The sequence below is a fragment of the Dicentrarchus labrax genome, unplaced genomic scaffold, assembly GCF_905237075.1.
Source record: "Dicentrarchus labrax unplaced genomic scaffold, dlabrax2021, whole genome shotgun sequence".
NCBI lineage: Eukaryota > Metazoa > Chordata > Actinopteri > Moronidae > Dicentrarchus > Dicentrarchus labrax.
The window spans coordinates 626,580-647,686 of record NW_026136709.1 but is presented as its reverse complement, the minus strand read 5'-3'; the positions used below and the strand labels follow the sequence as shown (position 1 = coordinate 647,686).

The 21,107-nt window shown below is 39.6% G+C and overlaps 1 protein-coding gene across 5 annotated transcripts; it reads left to right on the top strand.

Moving 5' to 3' along the window:
* Positions 1 to 972: 972 nt before the first annotated feature.
* zgc:163022 (putative ferric-chelate reductase 1) lies at positions 973 to 19,493 on the top strand. Of its 5 annotated transcripts, none has more exons than XM_051410246.1 (16): positions 1,180 to 1,278; positions 1,748 to 1,946; positions 3,090 to 3,176; positions 4,441 to 4,538; positions 5,266 to 5,425; positions 7,376 to 7,576; positions 7,907 to 8,008; positions 8,141 to 8,285; positions 8,835 to 8,942; positions 12,232 to 12,347; positions 12,884 to 12,970; positions 16,627 to 16,718; positions 17,133 to 17,191; positions 17,333 to 17,473; positions 18,020 to 18,039; positions 18,122 to 19,493. In XM_051410246.1, the coding sequence occupies exons 2-16, from the start codon at positions 1,914 to 1,916 to the stop codon at positions 18,221 to 18,223; spliced, it is 1,551 nt and encodes a 516-aa protein (XP_051266206.1). In that variant the 5' UTR covers positions 1,180 to 1,278; positions 1,748 to 1,913; the 3' UTR covers positions 18,224 to 19,493. The 5 variants fall into 5 exon arrangements, 4 of the variants coding, with proteins under 4 accessions (XP_051266205.1, XP_051266204.1, XP_051266206.1 ...); XM_051410247.1 differs by having other exon boundaries at positions 1,255 to 1,324; XM_051410244.1 differs by lacking the exon at positions 1,748 to 1,946 and having other exon boundaries at positions 975 to 1,278; positions 3,040 to 3,176.
* Positions 19,494 to 21,107: the final 1,614 nt, after the last annotated feature.

Genomic DNA, 21,107 nt, shown 5'->3' with positions numbered 1-21,107 from the left:
AGTTATGGTACGATAACGGTAAATGGACTGTACTTATATAGCGCCTACATTTCACACTCACCCCTCACACACATTCATACACTGATAAACAGTGAATACATCAACATTTAGAACAGTGCCTCTATGTTTACACATAAAAAAAGTTTATTCTAACTTTGTTCATTAATTTTATAACAGTAAAAACATGAATGCCAGAATATCACATCGAGGGCGGGGAGGCGTTCAGCCTTAATGACAGAAAATCTTGTTATTGGTGGGTATAGTGTTACCATGCATACACTGGACCTTTGACAAATTTGACAAACACATTGGTATTAGTGTGGGTGTTGGGGAAACCACAATCCAATATTCGCAACACTTTTCTAATTCATTACACAACTATTTCTGTCACTTTTCCTGTGTAATAACTAGGTGTAACACTGTCAATGCCTTCAAGAGGACACTGTTTGAAAATGTGCCACAATATCTTCATATTTAAATGATTACTGTGTATGATCATGACTGTGATCATTTTAAAGTAAGTTGAGACAGACATTTGAAGAGGGACCAGGAATCTAGTTATGAATGATCTAGTGCTTGTCATTTCAGGTTATGGAAGGTGGCTATAGTCCTAAGAAATAGGGCAGGGCATAGCTGTAACACAACAAGGTATTACATATCTGATCTTTAAATGTGAATTTGCATTGGCATTGTCCTTCTCATACCAGGAATACCTTTTACTGTTCTAAGAAGCAGGAAAGCCGTTGCTTAGCAACAGCAGTGACTCACACATATGCAGCTCTGTCCCTCACACACACACACACACACACACACACACAAGACAGACAGACAGACAGACAGACAGACACACACATTTTCCTTCCAACCATCCACCTCTGTTAAGGACACGTAACTTGCCATAAACAGAGCCGGTTTACACCTGTGGCCTCCTCCCAGTTCTCCATGCATCCCCCCTCCCTTCCCTCAGTCATTGTTTCCACTCAGACTCCACCTGAGCTGCTCTCAGCTGAATAACAGCATTGTATTACTCCCTGGCCTCTCTTCCTCACCAGCTGTATTTATGAGTAGTGGAAACGGCTCATTTCATTGCAATGGACCATGTTGTTTTGCTGCTGGTGTGTGTTGCTCCAGTGGTGCAGTGCTATGGCTCAGGTCGAGTTATGGAAAGCTGTGGAGACATGCAACCCCACCACGATGGACTGAGCCCACAGACAGGACCTGCACCCTTCACCGTCACCACCGACCGCAGCCACTATAGACTGGGAGAGGCAGTGACAGGTAAGCATTGCATTAACCTGCAGTTAATGCAATGCAGGTATAATATGTAAGTTATTAAATGTACTTCAAGGAGTTTTTAACTGGTTATTAAAAAGTCCCAGTTTAATGCCGATGCCTCTAAATGACCTACATAAACAAACAAGACGATCAGTGAGACCATTGGCTATTGCTATGTAGTTCTTGCCTGAATCTGTTTTTGGAATTGTTGTGGCCTAGATTTTCTAAAGAATTGCAATGCATGTTGTGATGTTTTTAGGTAGGCTAATATTTTGCAATGATATTGTTTGGAGAAAGTAAAAATTGCAAAAATGGTTGGGATTTTCTTTTTGTATAATTCATTACAAATTTAAGGCAACTTGTCCCAGTGATTAGAGCACTGTTTGGGCTGTAAATATGGTAAATGGACTGTACTTACTTACACAAACCGAAACTAATACTCATTCATGCACATTCATACACCGATGCATAGCTTTTGGGGCAATTTGAGGTTCAGTATCTTGCTCAAGGACAGTTCGACATGCAGCAAGAGGAGCCAGGGATCGAACCAACAACCTTCTGATTAGTGGACGACCTGCTCTACCTAGAGCTGTGGCTCAGGACATACAGACAGCAACAGTAAGACTGAACATGTCTGCATGATCTGCATCTTCACAACTAGAAACAAGCAAGTAAGTTTGGTGACGTATAGCTCAATGTTTTCAATTCAATTCAATTCAATTTTATTTGTATAGCGCCAATTCATAATAGAAGTTATCTCAGGACACTTTTCAAATAGAGCAGGCCTAGACCGAACTCCTTATAACATTATTTACAGAGACCCAACAGTACCACCATGAGCAAGACCTTGGCGACAGGGGCAAGGAAAAACGGCCTTTTAAGAGGCAGAAACCTAGGACAGATCCTTCAGCTCTAGGTGGGTGGTCGTCTGCCTCGACCAGTTGGGGTGAGAGAGAGACAGAGAGAGAGGGAGAGAGAGAGAGACACACAAAGAGAGACAGACAGACAGACAGACAGACAGTTGCACAGCAACAACAGTAGCAACAACTACACTAATAGTAGTGACTGATGATGATGAACATGAAGAAGACGATGAATGAGCAGTGACAATAGTAATAATAGTAACTGTAGTAATAACAGTTAAATTTTGAACACTTGATCAAATTTGCAGAAAAGTTGCGGTTATTGGACAAAATTGCAAGGTCACGCAGAATTCATTGATTGGTTGAATTTGCGTCAATTGTTGTGATTGCAACATTGCAACTTCCTGAAGGGACTGATAGAGGCATCAGTATTAAACTGGGACTGTTTTATAACCAGTTCAAATCTCACTATAGTAAATTTAAAAAAACAATAATACTGATTAATAATAAAAATCATAGAAGTAGAAAATTAATGAGAATGTGATTTGACAAATGTTATGCCATGTTATGCTTAATTGCTATTTTCTATATATTGTCATACACTGTAATATAATGTTCATATTTTTGCACTCTCTACTCTCTTCTTACACACTATTTTACATTTTTATATTTTCTATATACATTGATATATTGTAATACACACATGTTAACATTCTCCTTGTTATTATTGTTAATATTTATATTATTTCTTTTCTTTTAATTTCTTGTTTAGCAACTTGAGCAACTGTAACACAACTAATTTCCCCTTGATAATCAATAAAGTAATTCTGATTCTGATAATGTTGGCTAAGTGTACTGTCAGTAGGGCTTTCCTGGCTGTGATTGAATGTTTTTTTCCCAGTTCAGCTCCAGGCTCCGTCGTCCACTCGATTTACCGGTTTCCTGTTGCAGGCTAGAGAGGTGGGGGGAGAGTCTGCTGTGGGCTCCTTTGCTCCGACAGCAGCAGCTGTTCAGCGCCTCACCTGCAGCCAGAAACCTGTGAGTTTACTCCCATACAACAAACTTGAATGTGAACATGCAGGCCTACAGCAGGCAACACAACACAATATACTGTGCATGTAAATGGACCTGGACTTGTATAGCGCTTCACACACATTCACTCAGCAAAGTCCACCAAACAGAAACTAACATTCATACACATTCACACACTAATGCACTGTATCGGGAGCAATTTGGGGTTCAGTATCTTGCTCAAGGATACTTTGACATGTGGCACCAGGAGCCGGGGATCGAACCACCAACCTTCGAACCTAAGGAACGACCCACTCTGCCACTGAGCCACAGCCACCCGCATCTATGCTCACTGCTGGAATGTTTATTCATTTACTACATCTCAGTCTGTTGACTTGTTTGACCTGAGTGAGACAGTGTGCAGGACTTTTTTATTTTATTCAAGTTGTGCTTTCCTCTGATGATGTGTAGCTGGAACAGTCTTGTAGGACCTGACTTGACTGTGTTGTGATGTGGTGCACAATCAGATGCTAGACACTTCTAGACACATCTTGAACTCTATTTCTGTTTTGAGTCCAAATAGAGAAAAATGTTGTCATATGAATCTTCCACAACAACATGCCTCTCTCAGTCAAGTTCAACGCAGACTGACCATAAACTCAAAACATTTAAAATAAAATAGAAAACTAGAAACTAATTTTGTTTGTTACTCTAATTATGTGACATGCAGTTATATTAATAACATGTTTAAATTTCAGCTTAGCTTACATTAGCACCAACATATATGAATAATATATCAAATAATATGTAATAATAAATACATATTCCATGAAATAAAATTATTTTTGCTAGATTGCTATCTCAAAACTCACTTTAATAAAATACTACACAGTTCACCTAACATATATATATATATAGTATATTTTTTATTATTGTGACATGAACTTTCCATGACGCATTAAAATCACAGCACAGAAAAAGGTGTATTACATTTCAATCTTGCCCAGCAGAGTGCAGCATTGACCAGCACTAAATGCAAAGCTGTAATTTTTCATCAGGAGGTGCATACCCCCCCCAAACTCTTACCCTGATCCTTTTGCTTTTTTTAGATGGAAATGTGTTTGCCAAAATGAAAAACAACCAGGAAATACAAATTTTACAATAATGTGCTTGCACATATAAAACAAAAGAAAATAGACTTGAACAGTAAAGATGTCAACACTATGGTGACAAACCTTCATATAGAACATATGACGACCTCCCTTTGTCTCTCTCTCTCTCTCAACTTCAGAACTCAGCTGTATCCCACACTTCAGCGTCTGTTAAGACCTCCATTCAGGTGACGTGGATATCAGAAGCACCAGGAGACCCAAAACCCATTCAGTTTCAGTAAGGTTGAATTGTATGGGGCTAAAAAATTTACATTATAATTTTGGCATTGAAAATGACATCTTGAATTGAAAACAAACCCTGAACTGAAGACTGAAACAAGTTCTACTGAAAAATAAAACGGACATTAAAAATTATTTCATTTTATTTTTTTATTTTGTGTTTTTGACAGTCTTTTGATTTTTTATTCATGTCTATATTTTTTCAGTTTTTTGTTTACACTTTTCAACTTCATGTCACCATTTTGGTATGGAGAGGAGGGATTTGGAGAGGGACAAGGAGAGTGTGATTTACATATTTGCATACTAATGAGAAAATATCATTCTTCTTCTGATAACACACAGTAAGCATACAGCAGGCTTCCAGGAATTCGCCTGAAACCCTGTTTCTTTCTGCTGTTGGGTTTTCATATAGAACTGGGACGTTTTAAAGTTAACTTTAAAGTGACGTTATGCTGGTCTGGCAGCAGTGGAACTTTTCCAATACAAGTGCTTTAATGCCAGTGTTTACTTTTTGAATTTCAGGTTGTGTTTTCAATGCCAGATTTTATATTTAATGCCAAAATGTAATATCACAATTCTAGCCCCATGGAATTATGCTATTTTGTTTCATTTCATTCTGTTCTTTTCTATTCCTATGGGGTCAACAAAGTGAGCCATCACTTAATAGCATAATTCCCATGTGTTTGTAACTTGATACATAAAAACTGGTCTTGGTGTATCTGCAGTGCATCCTTCGTGCAGAATTACTGGACATTCTGGGTTGATGTTAGAAGTCCTGCCCTGATCTTCGCCAACAACAGTACTGGTGGATCTAGTGGATCTGGGACAAGTCTCCCAACTACACCAACAATGACAGCTACAATACAGAAACCTGCACCAGCTGTTGTAAGTAATAAAGATGATTAGGAGCAGGTAGGGCTGGGCGATATGGCTTAAAAATAAAATCTCAGATTTTTCACACCAAACCCGATTTACGATTTTAATAAAAAATTTTGTAGACTGTTTTTTAGTGGGTGTTTGTGATATCTCGCAGAGAGCAAAATTTTCCCCACTCGGCTGCATGCCTCTGCTTGAGGTGCTGGAATAAATTGATCGTACTGCTACCTTTGGTTGCAACAGCTTTCAAACAAACTTTCCAGTGGGTCGTGGTTTGTTCGCTGTCGGATGCCACAAAACCAAACCAGTTCCAAAAAACCAACAACACTGTACCTTTTTTGGGGACGAGCTCATCCTGGCTTGCTGCCATGTTGTGTGTATCTGTGGAGAGGCGGGGGGAGGGGTCAGCGCACTCTGACCTACGGGAGCCCAAAGGGAGCGCCGGTGTTGTGGAAGTTCAAGAGAAAACCGCTTTTAACTAAAAATAGATCGTGTTTAACTACAAATTCGAATTAATTGATAAAATCGATTTATCGCCCAGCACTAGGAGCAGGGTATGAAACTAGCCACCAGTTACCAAACCAGAATGTAACGTCTGTTACTTTCTGGTTTGCCAAATACAACTTAAAAAATTATATAGTGAAAGTTGAGCAGTTAAGACTGATTGATTGGTTAGTTGGATTTGGGAGCAGTGTCCACTGAATACCCTGTCCAGTCCCATAGCAACAGACAACCTTTGACTGGCCACACCCAGACCCTTGGTAGAGGTCATATACATTGTGGGTTATGTCCATGATAATTCCAATGTTGTTCTTATATTAATGGCTCTGTTAACTGGTTTAATGAGTTGTGTTCCTCAGCTATTGATACTGTTGCTCCAGATAAAGCGAGACTAGTGATACTCCAGTTGTCAATACGACCCCTTGGATAGATTAGAAGAGATAAAAGAAAAAACAAACCTCCATTTCAATACGCTAACATGAAGGAGTTATCAAAGATGCAAGAGCTGCATATTTCTCTGGCCTGATCAACAATAAGTATCAACCTAAGTTTCTGTTTAATACTATTAACCAAAATTCTGAATTCTGCTCATTCTGGATTTCCTTCCACCTCCCCTGATGACTGTGATACGTGTCTAAATTTCTCTGTTGACAGTGTCAGTGGTCTCAGTCTCTGTTCTTCTGTCTGAGTTCCACCTGATTTCCCTGCAAGATCTCTCTGATATGCATCCATTATCCTGCCCTGCTGATATAATTCCTACTAAATTTATTGAAGAGGTTGTCCCAGTCATTGCCCGCCAGTCTTTTATCTGCTGTTGATCAATCTCGACTCTAAACAGCCAGTGTTTTCACTCTCCGCCAAAAAAAACTACCTAGATACCACAGATTTATTAACTATAGGCCCATTTCCAAGCTTCACTTTATTTCCAAAATTCTTGATAAAGTTGTTGTTCATCAGTTTCTCCAGTTGGTTGAGGGACACAATCTCTGACAAATTTCTATCTGGCTTCTATTTGTTTCCCATTTCCCATTTTAAATCCAGAGGTGACCATACTTTTGAGGTCGTAGCTCCTAAACTTTGGAACAGCCTTCCAATTCCAACAGATCTGCTGAATCTATCGTTTGTGGCAGCTAAAAATGCTTTTCTATAGGTTAGGTTTTCTCCATTTGCCTTTAGTTTTGTTTGTTTGCTAAGTCCCACTACCTTTTACCTACACAGCACTCTGCCCATATCCACACACACACTCAGTACACTACTGACAACACTGATGTACATATATTTTTCGTTTTGAGTAAATATTGGTTAAATATATTTATTTTGTCTTAAACACCTTCATTATCTGTGTGGTCTCCCTTGGTTTGTATGAAATTTGCGCTGGTTCATGATAAATGTTATATAATTATTTAATGTAAATGTTTATAATAACATAATTGTACAGCTTTAATCTTTTTCTTTCAGCTTAGTACAATATCCAGTGCAGACTGCGGTATCACCAAGGTGTGTTTCAGTCAGCCTTCAAACTGTGACCCTTCAGTCAGTGCTGAGTGTTATTTCATGTCAGCCACGATAGTGTCTCCCAGTGATGCAGCTGTCCGCTTTGAGATGATAGGTCCTTCCGATGGATACATTTCTTTTGGATTCTCAGATGATCAGATGATGGTAATGTGAATACAAAATGCTTGAATCTTTGAAATGTTTATGCTTTGTAACAATTGTAACAGTAAGGCAATAAGTATACCAAGATACTTACTGTAACAACAATAAGTTGTTAACAATACTGTATGTGTAGAGAAGCAGCTGCAATGCGAGCAGCATTGTTCACATACTTTTGTTTGAACTTTGTGTGTACCTGGACAGTTAACATAGTGTAACAGTAATTATACATTAGAAGCAGAATAATACTCTTTAAACTTTCAGTTATGTTATTGTTGTGCAGCCCTGCTTGACAAAAGATCACAAGTTTTTATTCTTACCTCTGTCTTGCCTCAGGGAAACGATGACATTTATATTTGTGGTATAGGCAGTGATGGCCTGGTGCAGGTACAGCATGCCTTTTCAACAGGACGAACAACTCCACAAGCTTTTCCTCCGGTACTAAAGTTCTTCTGGTACCACTGATTTATATCTGGGCAATTGTGCTTGTCAGACTGTGAAATGTCTAATGCTCTGTCACTGCTCTTACAATCAACTGCACATAACAGTTGTTTTCTAACTGTCCACCAGGGTAATGTTTCAGATGTAAGAGCATCGGTGCAGGACACGGTGATTAGCTGTTCCTTCACTTCCATGAACACTTTGTCGACTCAGAGGACCACTGGCTTCAACAAAACCTACTATCTCATATTTGCCCATGGGCCAAGCAGCAAGGGTAATGACAACATTGTGTAATGGTGGAGGAGGAAGATTTGTCGGTTATAAGTGATAGAGATGTTACAAACTACTACAGGGTGTCGAAAACACGTGGAGAAAAATTTATATAGTACTGGGCCATGAGCTTTTCCATTTAATGAGCGCTTTTGGTTCAGCTACAAGTCAGACAGCTAACGAGGATGAACCACTGAAGGACCACATGCAGTTTTGTGAGATATATTTCTGAGATATTCAGGTTTTATTTTCATTAAATTAAATTCAGCACATCAATAATGGTAACAAAATGGTGAGCAGTTTCACTGGAACTGCTTAGTAGGTGTCCTATATAAGGAATTAATGGACACCCAGCAGCCAATCAGAATTGAGTATTTGCCCAGACGCAGAAACTAACCTGTTTCAGTTTGAACAAGTGTTATTAGGAAGCTGAACTAATAAGAGGGAAAGTTTGTAATCACCTCAGTAAACTACACGCATTATTCCAAGATTTTACGGAGAACTGGAAGATGATCAGTTAGCTTTGTCTATTTTATGTATCTCTCCTTTACAGGACAAATCCAGATCCATACAGATACCTTCATCAGCACTGACAAGGTAGACATTTCCACACCCCAGCTTGTGGAAAAAGCTGGATTGCCTCATATCATCAAAGCCCATGGTGAGGTCCTGCCCAGAGGGTTGTCTATAGTAGCACTAACTGGAACCATAGTGGTGATTGTCACTTTGTTTGTCCTTGGAGAAGGAGTACTAATGACTTAGGTGTCTTTTCCTTTTGCGCTTCCATCCATGGAGACATTCCAAAGAAATTTACTGGGCACATTCCTGCCTCTCTTTGTCAGGACCTATAAATGGACCTGTATTTGTATAGCGCCTTTGTAGTCTTCCGACCACTCAAAGTGCATTTACACTACATGCCACATTCGCCCTTTCACACACAGTCACATAGCCCATGGAACAGAAACTAATACATTCATACACATTCACACACCAATGCACAGCATCAGGAGCAATTTGGGCGTTGAGTATCTTGCTCAACATGTGGCGGGAGGAGCCAGGGATCGAACAACAACCTTCCGATTAGTGGACGACCCGCTCCGCCTCTGAGCCACAGCCGCCCCTAGCCGCTGTCGGGAAGGCTTTGTATGCGTCAGCTTGCTCACAATAGATGGGTGTGAGGGATTAGGTATTATGGATACCTAACAGTGAGACAAACAACACCTTATCTTGTTTTTCCTCTCAACTTTCTAAACCCATATAGTTTTACCAAGCAAGAACTATACAAAACTATTCTTAACCCTGCTCTAGTGTGAACACAATGAGTTATCAGCTTTCAAAGCAATGATCTGTAATGATCTCTAACCTCCCCTTCCTCTCTAAGATTCTGGAGAAAGTAGTCGCCAAAGAGTTGTGTGACTTTTTACATAACAATAGTTTATTTGAGGATTTTCAGTCAGGATTTAGAGTTCATCACAGCACAGAGACAGCTCTGGTTAAAGTTAATAATGACCTTCTGACTGCTTCTGACAATGGACTTGTCTCTGTACTTGTGTTATTAGATCTTAGTGCTGCATTTGACACCATTGACCATAATATTCTTTTACAGAGACTTGAGCATCAAATTGGCATTAAAGGAACCGCACTAAGCTGGTTTAAGTCATATTTATCAGATCGTTCGCAGTTTGTACATGTTAACGATGAATCTTCAATAAATATTACAGTTAGTCATGGAGTTCCACAAGGTTCTGTACTTGGACCAATACTATTTACTTTATATATGCTCCCTTTAGGCAACATTATTAGAAATCACTCCATTGACTTTCACTGTTATGCAGATGATACGCAGTTATATCTATCAATCAAGCCCAATGAAATTAATCAATTATCTAAATTACAAACATGTCTTAAGGACATATAATCCTGGATGAGCTGCAATTTTCTGATGTTAAACTCAGAAAAAAAACGAAATTCTTGTACTTGGCCCCAAAAATCTTAGAGACTCACTGTCTAAAGATATAGTTACTCTAGATGGCATTACCTTGGCCTCTAACACCACTGTCAGGAATCTTGGAGTTATCTTTGATCAGGATTTGTCATTTAATTCCCACATGAAGCAGACCTCTAGGACAGCCTTCTTTCATTTACGTAATATTACAAAAATTAGACACATCCTATCACAGACAGATGCAGAAAAACTAATCCATGCATTTGTTACTTCTAGGCTTGATTACTGCAACTCTTTATTATCAGGTTGCCCCAATAAGTCCATTAAAACACTCCAATTAATTCAAAACGCTGCAGCACGGGTACTGACAGGAACTAGAAAAAGAGATCACATCTCTCCTGTACTAGCTTCTCTGCACTGGCTCCCTGTAAAATTTAGAATAGAATTTAAAATTCTCCTCCTCACCTATAAAGGTCTTCATGGTCAGGCCCCTTCATATCTTAAAGAGCTCATAGTACCCTATTACCCCTCTAGAACACTACGTTCTCTGAATTCTGGGCTACTTGTGGTTCCTTTAGTCTCTAAAAGTAGAACAGGAGCCAGAGCCTTCAATTACCAAGCTCCTCTCCTGTGGAATCAGCTTCCAATTGTGGTTCGGGAGGCAGACACCCTCTCCACATTCAAGAGTAGGCTTAAGACATTCCTCTTTGATAAAGCTTATAGTTAGGGCTGGATCAGGTGAGTCCTGAACCATCCCTTAGTTATGCTGCTATAGGCCTAGACTATCGGGGGATTTCCCATGGTGCACTGAGCTCCTCTCCTCCTCTCTCTTTCTGCACTCATTCAGGTCCCATTAATGCATGTTACTAACTTCACTTCTTCCCCGGAGTTCTTGTGCTTTCTCTCTCTCTGTCTCTCTCTCTCTCTCTCTCTCTCTCTCTCTCTCTGTGTCTCTTTCTCTCTCTCTCTCTCTCTCTCTCTCTCTCACCCCAACTGGTCGAGACAGACAACCACCCACCTAGAGCCGAAGGATCTGTCCTAGGTTTCTGCCTTTTAACAGGCAGTTTTTCCTTGCCCTTGTCGCCAAGTGCTTGCGATACCATGGTGGTACTGTTGAGTCTCTGTAAATAATGTTATAAAGAGTTTGGTGTAGACCTGCTCTATTTGAAAAGGGTCCTGAGATAACTTCTGTTATGAATTGGCGCTATACAAATAAAATGTAATTGAATTTAATTAATGTAACCTACCAGTGTTTAAAAACCTGATCTTTAACTTGTTAAGCCCTAGCCAGAAAAAACGCCTAAAAAGACATACCCAAAGTAAATGAAGAATTGCTTCACAATTATAAGGTTCATATGCATTTCACATTTTGACGATAAAATGCAAAATTTTGCTACGTCTTTACAACGGGGCTGACATGAGCTGGTTAGGTCGGATTATGTTTTGCTTGGTATCAGCAGAAAGATAGTTTAATTTGACCCCTAACATGACTGAGTCGACCGAGCGGATATATGTGTACTGCTGCGTTTCATTTCGACTGTCCCTTATTTTCACAGAGCTGTTATTTTTTTCATTAATTGTTTAAATTATTGCCAAACAAACTGTGTTTGAGAAAAATACACTTGGACTGTTGTTTTGGTAGAGTTGAAGCCTTGTCTTTTGGAAACATTTGAAAAAAAAAAAACCAGCACAGCATTTTATTAACTTTTTACAGGCAGTAAAGCATTGTAACGGTCACCGGACCCGGTCTAACAGGTTAATTCAGGTATCCATAATTCATTAAAAAATATTTAATAGTTTTTTCTCTTCGTAATTACACTTCATGATCTACAAAGATAAGATTTGCAAGTGCACATTTACTTCACATTTAGTGATTGGGGAAGTCTTTGCTCATAGTCACCTCACAGAGAGGTTTAGGGACAAGGGTAAGACATGGATGTTGGGTTATAAAACCGTTTGCTTTGTGGTGAGAACTGGGAAGCATTTCAACATGTTCATGTTTCAGGAGCCCTGATGCTGATAGCCTGGATGACCACAGGATCACTGGGAATGATGGTAGCCCGGTATCTGAAAGGCATAGCCAAAGGAAGGAACCTCTGGGGCAAAGATGTCTGGTTTCTGGTGAGACTTCATAGATACAACAATATTCCACAAAATTACTTCAATATCCCACATTGATCAGGTTGTCTTTTTCCGAAAGACACAAGAACAAAAACATTTGGAAAAGCAAACGTGAAAATATTGAGAAATTCAAATCAAAATCATGTAAAGGTCCATTCTAAAAGCAAACACACACTTGGACAATGTTAAATATAGCATTTCTGTAAACTGTGGGGTAGAAGAAAGTCATTTCAAAAGTGTGCTACAGTCTAGTCTCTGTCTTGTAGACCAACAAGCTAAACCATTAGATAATGTTCCATACAGGAAGTTTCTTATTCATAATAAAATCTTTTATTTTCATAATTTACCAAAGCTTGGATGATGTATTTAGATTAATTACTCAGAATATTAATTGCAGTGAGATGTTAGATACATTGTGTCTAAATTAGTATCTCAGAAGCACATTTAAAGTCACATTCAAAGGTTCAATATGTAACTGTATGCTCTGTATGTGGTCGACTTGTACAATATCATGTTGTACTCTTGTGTTTCTCCAGGTCCATGTGGGAGCGATGAGTGTGACAGTAGTAGCCACAATCATTGCCTTTATCCTCGCCTTCTCCTACACCAAGGACTGGTCTGGGGTCAGTACACCAGCACTTCTGGGGCTCAATCCTTTTGCAGCTTCCTGCGGTGAATGTGGCTTTCTTTCCTTTATTTTCTTCACTGAAGGGCATTGGGCATCAGAATAAACAAGGAATTGGCCTTTAATGCACTTTATTATAAGTACTTGGTCATTTGGTTATTTGGTAACAATGAGAGATTGAGAAGCTACATGACAACAGGCTTTAGTTGATATTTCATAAAAAAAATATGACATGCTTATGGTCCTGTGAACTGATTCAAAGTCTTATTTTGTAACAACTATTATGACTTCTTTTCCATTGGTTATGTTAAACCTCAGTGGTGGGAATTTAAAAATGTGCATAAAGTTCTGGCTAAGAAATTGCATTATTTTATAATGTGAAGTGGTCCGATACAACACTACCATCAAGTATGATTTTAAAGGTAGGAAGTACTTTTATTTATTTTCTGCCTGATAGTGAGATGGTAAATTTGAAGATAATCTGGTTGTCTGTCTCCCATGGATTGAATGAGAGATAGATGGTTTCATAGAAAAGAGGGAAGCAAATGTGGGCAGTTAAAGGTGAAATGTATTCTTTAATGCAAGTGTTTTCACTAGTGCTGGGTGATTTGACAGCAACAATCTGGGCCTTTCGACAGGTTAATAGTGCCGTGTACAGAGAATATAAAGTATTGTAATACCATCGTGTATAATGAAGGCTTTGATTATTACCCACAAAATGATACAATATATGAAGGAATCAGATGGCAAACATGTTTTATTGTGCAAACTGCAATGTAGTAAAAACAATTAAAATTGAAGCTGCAAGCAGCATTGAGGAGGACCTCGCACTCCACGCAACACAGGGCATGTTGCAGCCGCGTCAAGTGCCATCACAACACGTACGGACCACGACAGGAAAATGTCATGTAAATCAGCTCAAAATCGCCACGCAGCACTTGCTTCCTGTTGCCAGTAGGTGGCGCTATCTCTATGTCTGAATATTGTCATGTAGACGTGTTCAGGGCGGGACTCTTATCAAACACGTGAAGTTTTGTTGAGATCAGATAATGTACACTGAAGTTGTGAGGATGTGTTAGGGCTAGGACTGTTTCGGAATATGTGAAGTTTATTGGAGATTGGACATTGCACACTGAAGTTATAAGTACTGTTTTATGGAGAATCGGCTGAATTCGACAAGTTGTCACTGGCTAACGGTTTGACGCACAGTCACAAATAGCTCAACTTTTCATCTAGTTTGTATGACCACAGAATTCAAAATGGCCAACTTTGACGGCACGCTACAGACACACCCTTCAACGTACAGTCTCAAATAGCACAACTTTTGATAACCAATGTGTTTAGATTGCAGTGATCGAATTTGAAGTCAATCTGATAAAATCTGCAGGAGGAATTAGTTAAAACAGAAGCCCTTAAATGCCAGAAATGGCATCACAGTTTGACATTCGATTCAACCTGGCCAACTTTGAGGGCACGCCACGGACACACCCTTCAACGTACATGCACAAATAGCACAACTTTTAAATTTCCTAGGAGGAGTTCGTTTAAATACAACGCAAAAAATCACAGAAAATGACCAAAAAAATCAAAATGGCTGATTTTGATGCCACGCCACGGACACATGCACAAATAGCACAACTTTTAATCAGCACCATTTTTTGACTGTACTGACCAATTTTGAAGTAGATCTGATAAATTCCCTAGGAGGAGTTCGTTCAAATACAACGCGAAAAATTCACCGAAAATGCACATGGAATTCACTATGGCCAACTTTGAGGGCACGCTACGGACACGCCCTTCAACGTACATGCACAAATAGCACAACTTTTAATCAGAACCATTTTTGGACTGTACTCACAAATTTTGAAGCAGATCTGATAAATTCCCTAGGAGGAGTTCTTTCAAATACAACGCGAAGAGTTCGCCGAAAGTGAAAATGAAAATCAAAATGGCCGACTTCCTGTGGGGTTTCGGGTATGGGTCCAAGAGGCTTTTTTGTACGTCCCGGCATGTTACACGTGCCTACCGAGTTTCGTACATATCAGTGAAACGTGGTGCCGGGGCTGCTGTTTTTGTATCCTGTAGGGGCGCTACAAACACGACAAACACGATTTTTGGTATGTGAGCTTCAGGCACCACTCTACACGTGCCCTGTGAATTTCATATTCATAACTATTACGGTCTCCGCACAGTGATTTACCATGCCACCAGTTGACAATTTTTTTAGCGAGCATCAGGGAGCCATGGGGAAGCATTGTACCAAGTTTCATTTAAATCACACATACCGTTGTAGAGATATAAACTTCTTAATTTTAAAGAGCGCCACCTTGTGGGGATGGCCTGAAATTGTGCAAATTTCAGCCAATCTGGTGAGAGAAATACATAAAAGTGTAATAAATCATATTTCCGGTTACCTCAATGTGGCACACCACTTCTACTGAATATTATCACATAGATGTGTTCAGGGCGCGACTCTTACCAGACACTTGGTGCCGATTGGACGATGTACACTCAAGTTACAGCAAATTCATGCGCATCCACGTTTGACGCCACGCTGCGGACACTCCTTTTAACGACAACCCACCACCCTCATGATATATCATCAACAATATGTTTTGCATTTTCTGACTACATTTCAGCTGGATCTGATCAACCTGCTAGGACTAGAAAATGAAAGGATAAAACATTTAATTCCTGTTGCCAGTAGGGGGCCCTATTGAGTATGACTGAATATTGTCATGTAGATGTGTTCAGGGCGGGACTCTTATCAGACGTGTGAAAATTTGTTAAGACTGCACCATGTACGCTGAACTTGTGACCACTTCCTGTTTAATGGAAATACGTCAAATTTGGCGCCACACCATGGGCACACCGTTTGACGCGAGGTCACAAACAGCACAACTTTTTAATCGTGAATGTCTTTAAATTGCAGTGTCCAAATGTGAAGTCAATCCGATCAATTCCCTAGGAGGAGTCCTTTAAAATACAATGCCAAAAAAGGCTGCTAAATCCATAATGGCCGACTTCCTGTTGGGTTTGGGATATGGCTCCAAAAGGATTTTTTGTACTTCAGGAAAATATGTGAATACCATGGTTTAAAGCCTGCAAAAAGGCATTTGAATTGTCTGAATATCAGTTCCTACAATTATGATAGGGCCATCGCACGATTTGTGTTTTGTTTGTATGAGCAAAATACAATTTAATGGGTTGTTATGGTATGGTCAAATGGTATTGCTATAATAGCTAATAGCTTACCTGGCTAGGACTTGGTTTTACAACTTGTTGTACTGGAATGATGTCAACTCAGGTGTGATATCACCCCCAGCTCCGATTTTGGACTTTATAGGTAAATGGAACAATTTGTGATGTCACAAATAATGCTTTTAGGTCCCGCCTCTTATAATCAGATTTTCAATGAGCACAGAGAAACTTTCCACTTTAAAACAATGTCTACAATATGAAAAAGTATGCTAGTCCTCACTAGCATCAAGATGGGATCTGCACACTATAATTTCTATTTATAAATGTAATAAACCTGCCTCAGTACATCACATCTGTCAGATAGAGTCCTCACATATTTTATGTACATGCTGTAAACCATTATTAGTATGGCCAGTGTCTGTCAGTGAAGGTGTTACTTTGTGCTTCTTGTAGGGAGCCCATCCAGTGTTAGGCTGCCTGGTTATGGTCCTTTCATTCCTCCAGCCCATAGTGGCTCTGCTGCGCTGTGGATCACAACATCCAATGTAGGTACCTTGCAGTGATTCAACAAGTCCTCAAATCTAAATGACAAAATAGGTTATTTGTTAGTGCAATCCAACATAACACAACATTTATCAGTGCTCTGCTGACCTGGCATGACATCACATCAGTGGAACTACAAGGACCTTGAGACAGAATGAACACCAGAAACAGACATCAGCTGCCAACTCCAGCAAGCAGAAAACACAATATCCAAGGACAGGGAAATACACTAGGAATCATACAGGAATGTTCGACATAAAGACAAAGATGAACTGGCAATGACACAAAGAAACACAAAAGACTAAATACCATGGTGAGGGGAGGATAACTAGACAAGAATGAAGCAATAAACAACCAGTGCTGTTGTATTTCCAGTGAGTAAAATCTTGTTTTATTTTTCCTCTTCTCTTTGACAGGAGGTTTTTTTTCAACTGGTCACATGCTTTAAATGCAGTGGTAATAAAAGCATTATCTGGTAAGCTCCGGTCTTGCATTATGCACTGATACAGGCCATAAATGTCTTCTGCAATGTCTTTAATATTTTTTTTTTTTCATATTCTTCTACAAGCATACTGCCAACCTTGCTTCAAGTCTGTTTTTATGTGACACCATGCAGTGGCAGCCATATTTACAGGCCTGAAGTTGATTGACAGCACTCTGGACCAATGGCTTATGAAAGTCATGGGAGGTTTTGTTGGCTGGGAAGCTTTGTTCTTCATCCTGTTGGATGTCCATTTCAGATGGAATAACAGTATCGGTAAATACACCTTTTTAATAGTTTTGTTATGATCATTACTGTTATCATGATTGCAAAGTGGCTCTGAATATGGTGCTTGTAGCTACGAGGAAACTTCAATTGTGAAACTCACCTAAATATAGTATAACTTCTGTGAAAACGCCATTTAAATGACCAGCGTGTAGGATTTAGTCCGTAAAGTTGGTTTCAACGAACCACCTGAACACCGCTCGTCTTCCAAGTGTGTAGGAGAAATTATGGTATCCACAACACTGAAAAATACAAAAGGCTCTATCTAGAGCCAGTGTTTGGTTTGTTCAGTCTGGGCTACTGTTGCAATTTAGCGGTCCAGTTCCATAGAAGAGGACCCACTCCCTCTGTAGATAACAATGGTTCATTCTAAGATAATAAAAACGATTCTATTTTCTGATGACGGTTTAATACACAGATGAAAACATGTCTATAAATATTATACTCAATTTCTGACAATAGATCCTCCTAAATGTGACGCACTGAACCTTCCAGTATCCCAGCAGCTTTAACTTTTCTCTTTGCTTTGGATTACAGATACTTTGGAATCAAAAACGGTAAGACAAAATAGGCTAAAAGTATATTAATAAAACAATAACATGCTTCTACTTTCTAATGTAAATGTCATTGTTTTGTCAGATGGTTGGTATCTTGCTGATGGCCCTGTTCTTCCTGGGAAACATTACCTTTTTGGTGGCACTGTTGGTTGGAATTGGGATGTCATATGAAGAGCGTGACTGAGCAAAAACAACTTACTAAAACATCTCTGTTGTTACCTTATATACCAGGAAATTGCCAAATTGAGGAATCAATTTTTTTTTATTGACATTTTTAAAATGAAATACTAGAACATATCCATTAATATCTCATTTGTAGGCCCTGCCTCAAAATAAATAAAAATACGTACTTTTTGACTTTTTAAATGTAGATTCAAGTAAATTCTGTAAACATGATACTTAATACTTAGTGATAATCATATTTTTGAAACCATGCATACGTTTGTTATTATTTAAGTAGAGAAGAATTATAAACATGTGAAGATAAGCCACCTTCTCTCTTATTTTATAATTAGTAGGTTATGGGTTATTATGTCATTTTCAAGGATTGTTGTTGCTGACAACATGTTGTTCTTGGATGGGCCTAAGCCATTGGAATCACGGTAGGAAAATACCTGTGACTGTGACTTGAACTGGATTCGAGCAGCCACCGGTAAGCCAGTCCAGGATGCAGTGAGGTAGTGTAGTGGGATTTCAGAGCAGACTGAGCACATCCAGTTGTGATGTCACAATGGAACCAAAAGATGTTTTGTGAAGAAATGGCAGCTCAACATTATATAGTGGTCAGATTAAACATAATTCAGTGAAGGGAGGTAAACCTGAGCAAATGTTTCAACAGAAACTCAATTGAAACCATATTTTCCATAATATGTCCCATTTTTAATGTTTCTAATATAGAAATTAAGTGTAACTCAATGCAAATAAGTGCTAAAATGAACCTATACTGTTTATAGATGATGTATTAAGAGAAAATCAAGTGACATAATGTTGTTGTTCATGTTAGTGCTGAGATGTGGAGAAAAGCTTGATGTTGACATTCAGACGCGTGTATATAATATAATGTAACATCACAATTTAATTTGTACGGTCCACTGTGATGTCACATTGTATGTGTTATGTCCACTCTAACATCACACTACACTGCTCCTCTTTAGCCTATACTGGCTAGGTGGCTGCTCATATCCTATTGTACTTGCCTACTGTGCCGCAAATGGCTCAGGCTCATCCTACATCCAGGACATGGTCAAACCACGCACCCTAGCTCACTTCCACCACACTCGGTTCTGCCAAAACGGTTTGCTACTGCCTCTACAGCTCAACAAAATCCAGACTTTGCTCTCCTGGCTCCATATTGGTGGAATGTGCTCCCCATTGATATCAGGGAAGCAGCAACTTTACACATCTTCTATTGTAGACTAAAAAATTAAAAAGCTGATGTACTTGCATGACTCTTACCGTTTGTGGTTTGTTTTCATATTGCTGAATTTACTTAGTGTAAGCTGCTTTGGATAAAAGCATCAGCTGCATAAATGTAATGTAATGACACATCACAATTGTGTTCATTCCACTCTGACATCACATTACCCTGCTCCTCACACTGTTGTAAATGGTAAATGGACCTGTACTTGTATAGCGCCTTTCTAGACTTCTGACCACTTAGGCCTCTATCTTAATGATCTGAAACGCAAGTATCAAACGCAAAACGCAAGTAGCTTTGTGGGCGGATCTCGGCGGGATAAATTACTCTTGCGCCCGACGCAAATCTAAAATGGGTTGGTCTGAAGTAGCTCCATTACTCATAGGTGTGGTTTGGGCGTAACATGCAATAAACCAATCAGAGCGTCAACTCACATTCCCTTTAAAAGCAGGCGCGCTTGTTTTTTTTTATTTTTATTTGGGTTAAATGGCATCGGCACATGCAGTTCAATTCAATTCAATTCAATTCAATTCAATTCAATTCAATTCAGTTGTATTTGTATAGCGCCAACTCATAACAGAAGTTATCTCAGGACACTTTTCAAATAGAGTAGGTCTAGACCGAACTCTTTAAAACATTAATTACAGAGACCCAACAGTACCACCATGAGCAAGCACTTGGCGACAAGGGCAAGGAAAAACTGCCTGTTAAAAGGCAGAAACCTAGGACAGATCCTTCGGCTCTAGGTGGGTGGTTGTCTGCCTAGACCAGTTGGGGTGAGAGAGAGAGGGGGGGGAGAGAGAGAGAGAGGGAGACAGACAGACAGACAGACAGACAGGTGCACAGCAACAACAGTATTGGCAATGGCAATCTAGCAGGACCATGGCAGGAGGCTCCACCAGGATCCATGAGAACCTGCGAGACGAGAAAGCACAAGAACTCCGGGGAAGAAGTGAAGTTAGTAACATGCATTAATGGAACATGAATGAGTGCAGAAAGAGAGAGGAAGAGAGGAGCTCAGTGCACCATGGGAAATCCCCCGATAGTCTAGGCCTATAGCAGTATAACTAAGGGATGGTTCAGGACTCACCTGATCAAGCCCTAACTATAAGCTTTATCAAAGAGGAACGTCTTAAGCCTACTCTTGAATGTGGAGAGGGTGTCTGCCTCCTGAACCACAACTGGAAGCTTGTTCCACAGGAGAGGAGCTTGGTAACTGAAGGCTCTGGCTCCTGTTCTACTTTTAGAGACTATAGGAAACCACAAGTAGCCCAGCATTCAGAGAACGTAGTGTTCTAGTGGGGTAATAGGGTACTATGAGCTCTTTAAGATATGAAGGGGCCTGACCCTCAACATCACGTCTACTGAAGTCCTGTAATATTTCCTCATTTATGTCATCAACACATCCACGATTCATGGAAATGCCATAAAGAATGCTGCGACTTTTTGAGGACTGTACTGTAAAGTGCCTCCTGACTTATCCAAACACCTGAAGCGCATTTTCAGTATGCCGAATGTTCGTTCAATTACACTGCGTGTTTCTGTGTGTTTTCGATTATATAGCATTTCACGCACTTTTGCTGGCATAATAAATGGTGTCATCAGCCATGTCTTTAATGGATAGCCGTGGTCCCCTAACAGCCACCCATCC